Source organism: Pristiophorus japonicus, chromosome 19 (genome assembly GCF_044704955.1).
Source record: "Pristiophorus japonicus isolate sPriJap1 chromosome 19, sPriJap1.hap1, whole genome shotgun sequence".
In the NCBI taxonomy this organism is placed as follows: domain Eukaryota; kingdom Metazoa; phylum Chordata; class Chondrichthyes; family Pristiophoridae; genus Pristiophorus; species Pristiophorus japonicus.
This window is the reverse complement of record NC_091995.1, coordinates 78340816-78354656: the sequence shown is the minus strand read 5'-3', so window position 1 is coordinate 78354656 and position 13841 is coordinate 78340816. Positions and strand designations below refer to the sequence as shown.

Sequence of the window (13841 nt, the reverse complement as noted above, 5' to 3'; positions counted from 1 at the left end):
TTAATTCTGAAGAAGTCCCAGCGGACTGGAAAACCGCAAATGTAACACCACTATTTAAGAAAGAGAGACAGAAAGCAGGAAAATATAGACCAGTTAGCCTAACATCCGTCATTGAGAAAAATTCTGGAATCCATCATTAAGGAAGCAGCAGCAGGACAGTTAGAAAATCATAATGCAGTCAAGCAGAGTCAGCATGGTTTTATGAATGGGAAATCATGTTTGACAAATTTGCTGGAGTTCTTTGAGGATGTAATGAGCAGAATGGATAAAGGAGAACCAATTGATGTCGTATATTTGGATTTCCAGAAAGCATTCGATAAGGTGCCAGACAAAAGGTTACTGCATAAGAGTTCATGGGGTTGGGGGTAATATATTAATGTAGATAGAGGATTGTCTAATTAACAGGAAAAAAAAAACAGAGAATTAGGATAAATAGGTCATTTTCAGGTTGGCAAACTGTAACTAGTGGGGTGCCACAGAGATTAATACTGGGGCTTCAACTATTTACAATCTATATTAAATGACTTGGATGAAGGGACAGAGTGTAATGTAGCCAAATTTGCTTATGATACACAGAAAAGTAGGAAAGCAAGTTGTGAGGAGGGCACAAATAATCTACAGAGGGATATAGATAGGCTCAGTGAGTGGGGAAAAATTTGGCAGATGGACTATAATGTGGGAAAATGTGATGTTATCCACTTTGGTAGGAGAAATAAAAAAGCAAATTATTTTTTAAATGGAGTGTGATTACAAAATGCTGTAGTACAGCCTAACTCAGCAGTCTGAGCGGCCCCCGGCCTGCGAGCACCATCGGAGTAGGCAGGGGAGCAGAAGGAGCAGCGTGGCAGCATACCACTCCAGCGAGCACCACGTGCTGGAGCAGGAGAGCAACGGCAGTGAAAAGGGACATCACCAAGGTCCAGGTCGGTGATTGGAGCGTGTGCAGGTACAGCAGGAGCGGCAAGGTCGGGGCAAAGGAGCGGAGAGAGATTGTAGAGGGACATGATCAGGGCCCAGCAGAGGCGTGAGTTCGGGGCCCAGAAGAGGCGAGGGCTCAGGGGCAGCACGGGCCAGCCCACACTGCAATATGTGTGCGTGCTTGGTCTGTGCAGCAGAGCTGGTCTCCAGTTGTCTTGGTTAATCCTGGCTACTGGACCAAGACCTAGCTCGGTCAAGCCTGTGTGGTGGCTGATGTGCATCGGTCACCACACGTTAAAAAAAAATCCATGCACAGACATCTTCCACCCTTCAAGATTTAGTTCGGACCTGGAATTTTAGGTCCATCATTGAAACACCCGTGAACTTTTTTACATGGAAGCAAGTCATCCTCAATTCGAGGGACTACCCATGAGATGAGAACAGAGGAATCTGGGGGTTCTTGTACCTGCATGCTAACAAAAAGGTTAGCGTGCAGGTACAGCAAGTAATCAGGAAGGCAAATGGAAATCTGGCCTTTATAGCAAGAGGAATGGAGTATAAAAGTAGGGAAGTCCTACTCCAACTGTACAGGGCATTGTTAAGATTACACCTAAAGTACTGCGTACAGTTTTGTCTTATTTAAAGGAAGGATATACTTGCATTGGAGGCAGTTCAGAGAAAGTTCATGAGGTTGATTCCAGAGATGAAGGAGTTGTTAGATGAAGAAAGGTTGAGCCTATACTCCCTGGAGTTTAGAAGAATGAGAGGGGATCTTACTAAAACACAAGATTCTGAGGGGGCTTGACAGGGTAGATGCAGAGAGGATGTTGCCCCTTGTGGGGGAATCTAGAACCAGGGGGTATAGTTTCAAAATAAGGGGTCGCCCATTTAAAAACAGAAATGAGGAGGAATGTCTTCTCTCAGAGGGTCGTGAATCTTTGGAGTTCTCTACCCGAGAGCTGTGGAAGCTGGGTCTTTGAATATATTTAAAAGATGGAGATACAGATTTTTGTATGATAAGGGAGTCAAGGGTAATGGGGAGCGGGCAGGGAAGTGGAGTTGAGGTCAAAGATCAGCCATGATCTTATTGAATGGCGGAGCAGACTTGGGGGACCATATGGCCTACCCCTGTTCCTAATTCTTATGTTCTTTAAATGCTCGATAAGTGCGGCTGTTCCCTTTGGCTCCTAAGCAACGCCACAGGTTTTGACCTCCGACTTATGGAGTGAGGCTTTGCAGCCAGACAAGCTTTGTACCAGTAAGTATAGTTCATAGGGAGAGTTATCCAGAACCTGCAAAGGGACAGTTAGATTAATTGAGCAGAATGATGCCAGATGCAGTTTAACATAATGTATACACTTTGCAAGCAAAATTGGCAGGTGAATATAATCTAATGAGACAGACAGTGGGGTTTTTTTATGGGTCCAGGTATACATGTTATCAAAAGCTATTTTACAGGTGCAAAAAGCAATCAGAAAAGGCTAACATGATGCATCACACGCAGTTTAGAATACATAAAATCAAGGTACTACTGTATGCAGAGCGTTATTCAAACCACAGTGGGAGTGTGGAGTTCGGAGCGCCCCACATTAGGAAGGATATCCTGGCGTTGGAGAAGGTCCAGAGACAATTCACCAGGATTATATTGTGGATGGATTTGGATTACATTTTGTGGAGACAGATGGGGCGATCGAATTGAAGTATTTAAACGATGTAATAAAAACAGAAAGTGCTGGAAAACACTCAGCAGGTCAGGCAATGTCATTAAAATAATGAACAGGATTGACAGCATATAAAGGAAACAACCTCTTACTAGAAGGAGAATCCAGAATAATCTTACTAGCTTAGCCAGTTAAAAAAAAATCCAAAAGCAAATTCACACAAATTGTTGAGAATTTTGAATGCACTGACCGAGCAGGGTATAGGTGTAATGTCAATGGAGGTGTTTCAAAGGAAAATAGATATGTACTTGGGATGTAAGGGTATTAAGAAATATGGAGAAGGGCAAGGAATTAGGATTGACATGCAGAGAGGGGCCCAAAGGTGCCACACCTGTTTCCAACTTCTTCTATTAAAGAGCATACGCAGCCTATATTATTGTGATCAATACAAATATGCAAGCAGTGGAAAAAGTCAGATAATCACTGCAGGGTATATCCAAGACTGTCCACCGTCTCACTCTGCTCCACCTGCCACCCACAATCGTAATAAACCAGCCCTACACATTGCAACTTTACCTCGTATAAAGATTACGTAACTTGCTCAAGGTCGGGTGACATTGCAAAACTGATCCAAGATTTCCTTTCATTACATCAACTGAACTCCAGCTCTCGTTATCTACATAAGAAGCTGTGAGGTGGAGTTGTTGCATAAAGGGAAAACTGCGTAGATTTGCATGCTTTTAAAAAGCTCATTAAACTCCAACAGTATCCCTGCACAGATGTGGGGTCCCTAAGCCATGGATATTGTCAACTTGCACATTGATGTTCCATCATAGAAACACAAGCCATTCAGCCCCTTGAGCCTGTTCTGCCATTCAATTGGATCATGGATGATCTGTTCCTCAATCCAGGTCACCTGCCTTTGCTTCATAATCTCTTGATAGCCTTACAGAACAAAAATCTGTCGATTGCAGCCTTGAAAGCACCAACATCCACAGCCTTTTGGGGGAGACAGTTCTAGATTTCCACTACGCTTTATATGAATGATGCGACCGCTGCCAGCAAACCAGAAGTCTTTGTGCATGCGCAGTTCCAGTGGGTTTTTTTGTGTGTGTTGCCGGACTTCCCAAAATGAGGAAGAAAGAAATGGATTTAGAGAATTCTGGCAGAACCGTTTATTTTAAATAAAATTCGAACTGTGAGCTTATTTTTAAAAGTTGTTGTTTGTCCGTCGAGACAGCAGTTCTTCAACTGGAAAAATCACCAGTAATATTAACCCAACCTAGTAACATTCATCAAACTAACCATAGTAACATTAACCCAACCATAGTAACATTAACACCAACGTTAATGAACCTTTATTTGTGGCGTAGCACGTCTCAAATCCTCAGTCAGTTGTGGTGAACGTTATTTTTTTCAAATTTGGGACCCGACAGTTATACACAGAATGCTTCTGATTCGTTCATAGCTAGGGGATTTGAGTATAGGAGCAGGGAGGTCTTACTGCAGTTGTACAGGGCCTTAGTGAGGCCTCACCTGGAATATTGTGTTCAGTTTTGGTCTCCTAATCTGAGGAAGGACGTTCTTGCTATTGAGGGAATGCAGCGAAGGTTCACCAGACTGATTCCAGGGATAGCTGAACTGTCATATATGAGGAGAGACTGGATCAACTGGGCCTTTATTCACTGGAGTTTAGAAGGATGAGAGGGGATCTCATAGAAACGTATAAAATTCTGATGGGACTGGACAGGTTAGATGCAGGAAGAATGTTCCCGATGTTGGGGATGTCCAGAACCAGGGGACATAGTCTTAGGATAAGGGGTAGACCATTTAGGACTGAGTTGAGGAGAAACTTCTTCACTCAGAGTTGTTAATCTGTGGAATTCCCTGCCACAGAGTTGTTGATGCCAGTTCATTGGATATATTCAAGAGGGAGTTAGATATGGCCCTTACGGCTAAAGGGATCAAGGGGTATGAAGAGAAAGCAGGAAAGGGGTACTGAGGGAATGATCAGCCATGATCATATTGAATGGCGGTGCAGGCTCGAAGGGCTGAATGGCCTACTCCTGCACCTATTTTCTATGTTTCTATGTTGACAGCAGTCACTCTGTCATACGAAAAACTGCTTTCTGAATTCAATTCTAAATGGGCTAGCTCCAATTCCCTCACCAGATGAAATAGTTCAACTGCATCTATGCTATCGAATCCCTTTTATAATCTTAAAGACCTTGATTAGATCACTCCGCAACCGTCTAAACTCAAGAGAATACAAGGCAGGTTTATACAACCCGCCCTCATAATTTAATCATTCTGGTGAATTGGCACAATACATCTCTCCCGAGGTGTGATGCTCAAAATAAATGCAGTATTCCAGATAGCATGTGACCAAGGTTCTATGCAACTGCAGCATCATTTCCTCCTCATTGTATTCCAATCCCGTTGAGATAAAGGCCAACATCCTATTAGCCTATTTTAGTACTTTTTGTGCCTGTGCACTTGCTTTTAGCGATGAGTGTACATGGACACCTGAAGCCCTTTCCTCTCGCCATTAGGCAATTATTCCAATTTGTGTCTCAGATCCAAAGTGGATAAACACCCACTTCCTCACATTAAACTCCAACTGCCATAGTTTTGGCCACTCACTTTGTCTCTCGATGTCGCTTTGTAACTTCCTGCTCACATCTGCACAATTTACTGCGCCTCCTAACTTAGTGTCATCTGCAAACTTAGATATACAACTCTCTATTCAGCCATCCAAGTCATTAATATAGTCAGAAGTTGAGGCCCACTTGTCACATCCTGCCAAATCAGAGAATAACCCCTTAACCCCTGATCTCTATCAGCTAACTCCCAACCAATTACCAACCCATCTCACAAAATTACCTACAATGCGGCGTGCTCTCAGCTTTGCTAATAATCTCGTGTGCGGAACCATTATCAAGTGCCTCCTGGAAGTCCATACAGACACTCACCTAAACACCATGCTAGTGACCTCCTCACTAGTTTAGTCTGACATAACCATCAACATCCCGGGGGGTCACCACTGAATAGAGCCAACCAGTGGCTCACCTCCTTGCACTCAACACAAAGCTCAAGTGATGAAATATTCGCCTCGACGAGTGTAGCTGCATCAACACTCAAGACCTTTCAGAACTGATTAGCCCAGTTGATTGGTGCCCCATTACTTGACTCCATATCCACCCCTGGCAGACTGTGGTTGCAATATGTACTATCTGTAGAATGCAATATACTACTTCCCAGTCCCTTGACCTTTACCACCAAAGAGGACTAGAGCAGCAAGATCATGAGAACACCATCACCTCCAAGTCACACATCATCTTAACTTGGACATATACCACCATTCTTGAATTACTATTCGGTCAAAATCCTAGATTCCCTTTCCAACACCATTGTACGAATGCCATCAACACAAGGGCTGATGCGATTCAGAATGCCCACCATGACCACCTTCTTACAGCAACTAGAGATGGGCAATTAATGCAGATTTGCCAAAGATTACTCCATATTGGGAAAACAGTAGCTCACGTCTAAATTTTGCACTAGCTTTTATTGGAGACTTTTCAAGCATGGCAATAGGATTCTGCACACCAAACAAAAATTCAAAACCCCAACGTAAATTCCTATACAATATGGTACAGTAAAACTGTTCATTATCAATGCTTCAGTTACTCTCCGAGAATTTCTGGAGGATAAAGCCTTGCATAAGTGAAAATCTCATTTCACAGTCCGGTAATAGCAAGCTCCTCTTACCCAACATAAATCAACCTCAAGGCCTGAGAGAGATTCAATTCAGTTCATGTTATTTCTATTGAATTAGCCTCATTCCATATCTAGGTATTGTTAACCCATATGTGCATATCAATCTGGCCACTCTCAACCATGTCAATTGCCATTAACGACAAGCAGAATGGAGATAATGGCAGGTAATGGAGGATCGTTTATATATAAATATCAGCAGCAGCTATGGTTCCTGATCCCAAAAGCTATCCAGTGGCCAGCCCCAGTCAGAAAGTGTATGTATACATGTCAGTTGAGGATAGGGTTGGGCTTTGTTGTGAATCCCCACTCTATGTTCAAACAACCTACTGACATTCATTGTCTCCATTCAGTATGTTAACTAGCCCTTGGACACGGGGGGGGGGGGGTTGGTTAGATGAATCTATTGCAATGAAGTTTGGCAGGCAATGAAAAGCTATTTCAGAGCCTAAAACATCACTTCCAGTATCAATTGCAAACTCCAAATTAGTTTTTCAGAATTGCTCCAATATGCAGCATTCCTGTCGCTACTCTACAATTCCTCTATCTATCTATCTATCTATCTATCTATCTCTCTCTCCCCCCCCCCCCCCCGAGTCAGTTTTTACTGCATCTAATAAAATAGACATGTATAATATCAAAGAAATTAAATGCAAAATCAAAAACAGACTGGGGTATTCAACAAGGCATAAACATTATAGTGGACAGAAATATTATTGTTCACCAAACACTACTTACTAACACCCAACTGCAGTCAGTTTCTACAAGGGGGACAGTTTCCAAACTATGTACCACCAGAGATTTGCAAAACATTCAGAGACTTTTTTTCATGTTACTGGTATTTACAGTTTATGAGTGCATGAACTTTGTTTTCAAAAGGATGCAGAGAGTTGTTGCGATCTGGAATGTGCTGCTTGAAAAGCTGGTGGAAGCAGATTTGATAGTAACTTTCAAAAGGGAATTGGATAAAAACTTGAAAAGGGGGGAAATTTGCAGGGCTGTGGGGAAAGGGACAAATTGGACAGATCTTTCACAAGCAGAGGGATGATGGGCCAAATGGCCTCCTGTTCTGTATAATTTTAAGAACATAAGAAATAGGAGCAAGAGTAGACCATTTGGCTCCTCGAGCCTGCTCCACCATTCAATAAGACCATGGCTGATCTGACCTTGGCCTCAACTCCACTTCCCCGCCTGCTCCCCATAACCTTTTATTCCCTTATCACTCAAAAGTCTGTCTATCTCCACCTCAAATATATTCAATGACCCAGCCTCCACAGCTCTCTGGGGCAGAGAATTCCATAGATTTACAACCCTCAGAAGAAATTCCTCCTCATCGCAGTTTTAAATGGGCAGTCCCTTATTCTGAGACTATGCCCCCTAGTTTTAGTTTCCTCTATAAGTGGAAATATGCTCTCTGCATCCACCTCGTCGAGCCCCCTCATTATCATATGTTTCAATAAGATCACCCCTCATCCTTCTGAACTCCAACCTGCTCAAACTATCTTCATAAGTCAACCCCCTCATCTCCAGAATCATATCCACTTTGCTTGCTAGCTATCGTCCCATCTCCAACCTCCCTTTCCTGTCCAAAGTACTTGAACGTGTTGTTGCCTCCCAAATCCGAGATCATCTTTCCATGAATTCAATGTTTGAATCCCTTCAATCTGGCTTTCACCCCTGTCAAAGTACCGAAACTGCTCTGAGTCACAAATGACATCTTTTATGACAAAGGTAAACTATCCCTCCTCGTCCTTCTGGACCTATCTGCAGCCTTTGACACGGTTGACCACTCCATCCTCCTCCAACACCTCTCCACCAATGTCCAGCTGGGTGGCACTGCAATCGTCTGGTTCCATTCGTGTCTATCTAATCGTACCCAGAAAATCTCAAACAATGGCTTCTCTTCCCACCCGTTACCTCTGGTGTCCCCAAGAAACTATCCTTGGTCCCCTCTTATTTCTCATCTATAATGCCACCCCTTGGCGATATCATCCAAAAACACGGAGTCAGTTTCCACATGTACGCAGATGACACACAGCACTACCTCTCCATCACTTCTGTCGACACCTGCTTGGTATCTAAATTGTAACACTGTTTGTCTGACATCCAGTACTGGATGAGCAGAAATTTTCTCCAATTAAATATTGGGACGACAGAAGCCATTATCTTTGGTCCCCACCACAAACCTCATTCCCCAACCACTGACTCCATCCCTCTCCCTAGCATCAATCTGAGGGTGAACAAGACTGTTCGCAACCTAGGTGTCATATTTGACCCCGAAATTAGTTTCTAATCACTTAACAGCATAACTAAAAATCGCCTTTTTTCACCTTCGTAACGTTGTCTGCCTCAACTCTTCTGCTGCTGAAGCCCTCATTCATGCCTTTGTTACCTCTTGACTTGACTGCTCCAACTCACTCCTGACCGGCCTCCCACATTCCACACGACATAAACTTGAAGTCATCCAAAACTCAGCAGCCCATGAACTAACTTGCACCAAGTCAAGATCACCCATTATCTCTGTGCTTTCTGCCCTACATTGGCTCCTGGTTAAGCAACGCCTCAATTTCAAAATTCTCATCCTCGTTCACAAATCACCTCATGGACTTGCCCCTCCCTATCTCTGTAATCACTTTCAACCTCACAATCCCACAAGATGTCTTACAAATCACTCCATGGACTTTCCCCTCCCTATCTCTAATCTTTTTCAACCTCACAATCCCACAAGATGTCTGCGCTCCTCAAATTCTGGCCTCTTGAACATCCCTTATTATAACTGTTCAACCATCGGTGGCCGTGCCTTCAGCTGCCTGAGCCCTAAGCTCTGGAACTCCCTCCCTAAAGCTCTCTTTCCTCCTTTAAGACATTCATTAAAACCCACCTCTAAACAAGCTTTTGATCATCTGCCTTAATTTCTTCTGTGGCTCAGTGTCAAATGTATCAGATTGTCTGTAACACTGTTGTGAAGCACCTTGAGATGTTTTACTATAATGAAGGCGCTAGATAAATTTAAAAAATCATCAACCTAGTGAACCTCCTCTGATCTGCCTCCAATGCAAGTATATCCTTCCTTAAATATTTAATTTACTTCCAAGGTGAAAAGAAAATCACCAGGTCCAAAATCCTTTCATTTAGCAACAAAATACTTGGCAAATGCCAGAATAAAATCCGATTAGGATGGCCCTCAGCCACTCTCGCAAACACCAGCCTGATGACAACATGCCCCATATGATGTTTACATCTTTGTGCGGTGGGACGGACAGGTCCCTCTCTGATCGACGGCCGCCTCCGCCAATGGCAGCTCGGCTGGGTGCGAAACCAGCCAATGGAGATTGGGGAGGGGGGCGGCTCCGCGGGTTGATTGACAGGACCTGCCCGACGGCAGTTGAAAACCTTTCCCCCGTTTCTCCCGCCTCGCCGCCCGGGAGAGGGGGCCCGAACGCGGGTTAAAATGGGGCTTGGAGCCGGCGGCAATATTCCCCTCCCCCGCGGCGGTGAGCGCGAACCTGGTTCCCTTACCTCTCGCTGTTGGTGATGATGACGCCGCCGCTCTGCGAGTGATTCCTATTGAGCGCCATCTTTTTTCTCACCCCTCCCCCCCCTCAGACGACGACTGCCGTTGCGGCCGACGTCACGCGCTTTATTTAAAAATACACCGCGCGCAGCAGGGGCGGGAGGAGCTGTCTCCCCTGGTTACCGGTGACACACAATGGAGGGGACGGAGTCTCCGTCACGTGCAGAGCAGGCCGTTCGGTCCCTCGTGCCTCGAACGACACTTGGCTACAACAACAACAACAACTTGTCAGCTGTGGCTCAGTGGGTAGCACTCTCTCGCATCTGAGTCAGAAGGTTGTGGGTTCAAGTCCCACTCCAGGGACCTAAGCACATACATCTAGGCTGACACTCCCAGTGCAGTGCTGCGGGAGTGCTGCACTGTCGGAGGTGTGGTCTTTTGCATGAAACGTTAAACCGAGGCCCCGTCTGCTCTCTCAGGTGGATGTAAAAGATCCCATGGCAATATTTTGAAGAAGAGCAGAGGAGTTCTCCCCCGTGTCCTGGGGCCAATATTTATCCCTAAATCAACATCACAAAAACAGATTATCTGGTCATTATCACATTGCTGTTTGTGGGTGCTTGCTATGTGCAAATTGGCTGCTGCATTTCCACATTACAACAGTGACTACACTCCAAAGGTACTTCATTGGCGCTTTGAGACATCCGTTGGTTGTGAAAAGCGCTATATAAATGTAAGTCTTTCTTTATATTTATACAGCACCTCGAGTCTCGCCGCCGAGTGCGTGCAGAAATCAAGCGCAGGCAGCAGAAAGAGCATGCAGCAAACCTGTCCCACCCACCCCTTCCCTCAACGACTATCTGTCCCACCAGTGACAGAGACTGTGGTTCTCGGATTGGACTGTTCAGCCATTTAAGAACTCATGTTAAGAGTGGAAGCAAGTCTTCCTCAATTCCAAGGGACGGCCTATGATGATGATTGGACGTTTCATTACATTAAAGGCACTAAGGAGCTTCACAGGAGTATTATGAGATTAAAAATTTGACACCGAGCCGCATAAGTAGAAATTAGGGCAGGTGACCAAAAGTTTTGTCAAAGTGGTTGGTGCCTAGGCAACAGAAGGCACGGCCACCATCGGTTGAACGGTGATAATCAGGGATGCTTAGGAGGGCAGAATTAGGGGAGCGCAGACATCTCACGGGAGGGCGGCGGAGGTGAGGCGGGGAGGTGGTTGTGGGCCTAAAAGAGATTACAGAGATAGGGAGAGGCGAGGCCATGGAGAGATTTGAAACTAAGGATCAGAATTTTGAAATTGAGCCGTTGTTTAACCGGAAGCCAATATAGGTCAGCGAGCATAGGGGTGATGGGTGAGTGGGAGTTTGTGCAAGTTAGGACACAGGGGGTAGCTGAGTTTTGGATCACCTCTAGTTTACGTAGAGTAGAATGTGGGAGGCCAGCTAGGAGAACATAGGAACATAAGAAATAGGAGCAGGAGTAGGCCATTTGGCCCCTCGAGCCTGCTCCGGCCTTCAATAAGATCATGGCTGATCTGATCCTGGCCTCAACTCCACTTGTCTGCCCTCTCCCCATTACCCTTGACTTCCTTATCTTTCAAAAATCTGTCTATCTCCACCTTATATATAGTCAATGATCCAGCAACCACAGGTCTCTGGGGTAGAGAATTCCAAAGATACATGACTCTCCGAGAGAAGAAATTCCTCCTCATTTCCGTGTTAAACGGGCGACTCCTTATTCAGAGACTATGCGCCCTAGTTCTAGTTTCCCCCACGAGAGGAAACATCCTCTGTGCATCTACCCTGTCGAGCCCCCTCAGAATCTTATACGTTTCAATAAGATCACCTCGCATTCTTCTAAACTCCAATGAGTATAGGCCCAACCTGCTCAACCTTTCTTCACATGACAAACCCTTCATTTCAGGAATGAACCTCATGAATCTTCCCTGAATTGCCTCCAATGCAAGTATATCCTTCCTTAAATAGGAGACCAAACTGTACGCAGTACTCCAGGTGTGGTCTCACCAACGCCCTGTAGAGTTGTAGCAGGACTTCTTTGCTTTTATACTCTATCCCCCTTGCAATAAAGGCCAACTTCCTGATTACTTGCTGTACCTGCATGCTAACTTTTTGAGTTTCATGTACAAGGACTCGCAGATCTCTCTGTACTGTAATCTCTCCCCATTTAAATAATAATTTGCTTTTTTATTTTTCTTACCAAAGTGGAATACGCTGGAATAGTCAAGTCTAGAGGTAACAAAGGCATGGATGAGAGCTTCAGCTGCGGATATGTGGTCGAAAGCTCATTTGGTTGCAAACATTCTGGTTCAGCCTCAGACAGGAGTTGGGGAGCGGGATGGAGTCAGTGGCTAGGGAAGGAAGTTTGTGGCAGGGACCAAAAACAATGGCAGGTAACTATAGGCCGGTTAGTTCAACATCTGTAGTGGGGAAAATGCTTGAAGCTATCATTAAGGAAGAAATAGCGGGACATCTAGATAGGAATAGCGCAATCAAGCAGATGCAACATGGATTCATGAAGGGGAAATCATGTTTAATTAATTTACTGGAATTCTTTGAGGATATAACGAGCATAGTGGAAGAGGTGTACTGATGGATGTGGTGTATTTAGATTTCCAAAAGGCATTCGATAAGGTGCCATACAAAAGGTTACTGCAGAAGATAAAGGTACGCGGAGTCAGAGGAAATGTATTGGCATGGATAGAGAATTGGCTGGCTAACAGAAAGCAGAGAGTCGGGATAAATGGGTCCTTTTCGGGTTGGAAATCGGTGGTTGGTGGGTGTGCCACAGGGATCGGTGCTGGGACCACAACTGTTTACAATATACATAGATGACCTGGAAGAGGGGACAGAGTGTAGTGTAACAAAATTTGCAGATGACACAAAGATTAGTGGGAAAGCGGGTTGTGTAGAGGACGCAGAGAGGCTGCAAAGAGATTTAGATAGGTTAAGCGAATGGGCTAAGGTTTGGCAGATGGAATACAATGTCGGAAAATGTGAGGTCATCCACCTTGGAAAAAAAAACAATAAAGGGGAATATTATTTGAATGGGGAGAAATTACAACATGCTGCGGTGCAGAGGGACCTGGGGATCCTTGTGCATGAAGCTCTTTTTGGAGCTTATCTGCAAAACAAAACACATTAAACCGTGCCACCCGAACTGGGTGACACACCAGACATTCACAAGGCCCTTTTTTTCCTTTTTTTGGTTTTTTTTTTTCCTTTTTTTGGGTTTTTTTTGGGCACTAAAATCACAATTTTTCCCCAGTGCCCCCTATAAAAGGGAAGGGGACACTAAAAACACCGGCAATTAAAACAAATTAAACTTTAAAACGTAAAATCAAATTAAAATTTGGTTGCCGGGCGTGATGATGCACTCCAGTCCCTCCGGTGCCCACCTCTCGCGGAAGGCCGCGAGCGTACCGGTGGACACCGCGTGCTCCATCTCCAAGGACACCCTGGACCGGATGTAAGAGCGGAAGAGAGGCAGGCAGTCAGGTTGAACGACCCCCTCGACCGCCCGCTGCCTGGACCGGCTGATGGCACCCTTGGCCGTGCCCAGGAGCAGTCCTTGTGCATGAATCCCAAAAAGTTAGTTTGCAGGTGCAGCAGGTAATCAGGAAGGCGAATGGAATGTTGGCCTTCATTGCGAGAGTGATGGAGTACAAAAGCAGGGAGGTCCTGCTGCAACTGTATAGGATATTGGTGAGGCTGCACCTGGAGTACTGCGTGCAGTTTTGGTCACCTTACTTAAGGAAGGATATAATAGCTTTGGAGGGGGTACAGAGACGATTTACTAGGCTGATTCCAGAGATGAGGGGGTTACCTTATGATGATAGATTGAGTAGACTGGGTCTTTACTCGTTGGAGTTCAGAAGGATGAGGGGTGATCTTATAGAAACATTTAAAATAATGAAAGGGATAGACAAGATAGAGGCA

The 13841-nt window shown here is 44.9% G+C and overlaps 1 protein-coding gene across 2 annotated transcripts in view; it reads right to left on the bottom strand.

The window, feature by feature from the left end:
- Positions 1 to 9982, bottom strand: part of LOC139229978 (WW domain-binding protein 2-like) — a 42081-nt gene extending 32099 nt beyond the window's left edge. For both annotated transcript variants that reach the window (XM_070861673.1, XM_070861674.1), the window contains exon 1: positions 9876 to 9982. In XM_070861673.1, coding sequence (XP_070717774.1) covers positions 9876 to 9934 — 59 coding nt within the window. In that variant the 5' untranslated portion in view covers positions 9935 to 9982. The remainder of the gene's footprint in view (positions 1 to 9875) is intronic.
- Between the last annotated feature and the right edge of the window lie 3859 nt (positions 9983 to 13841).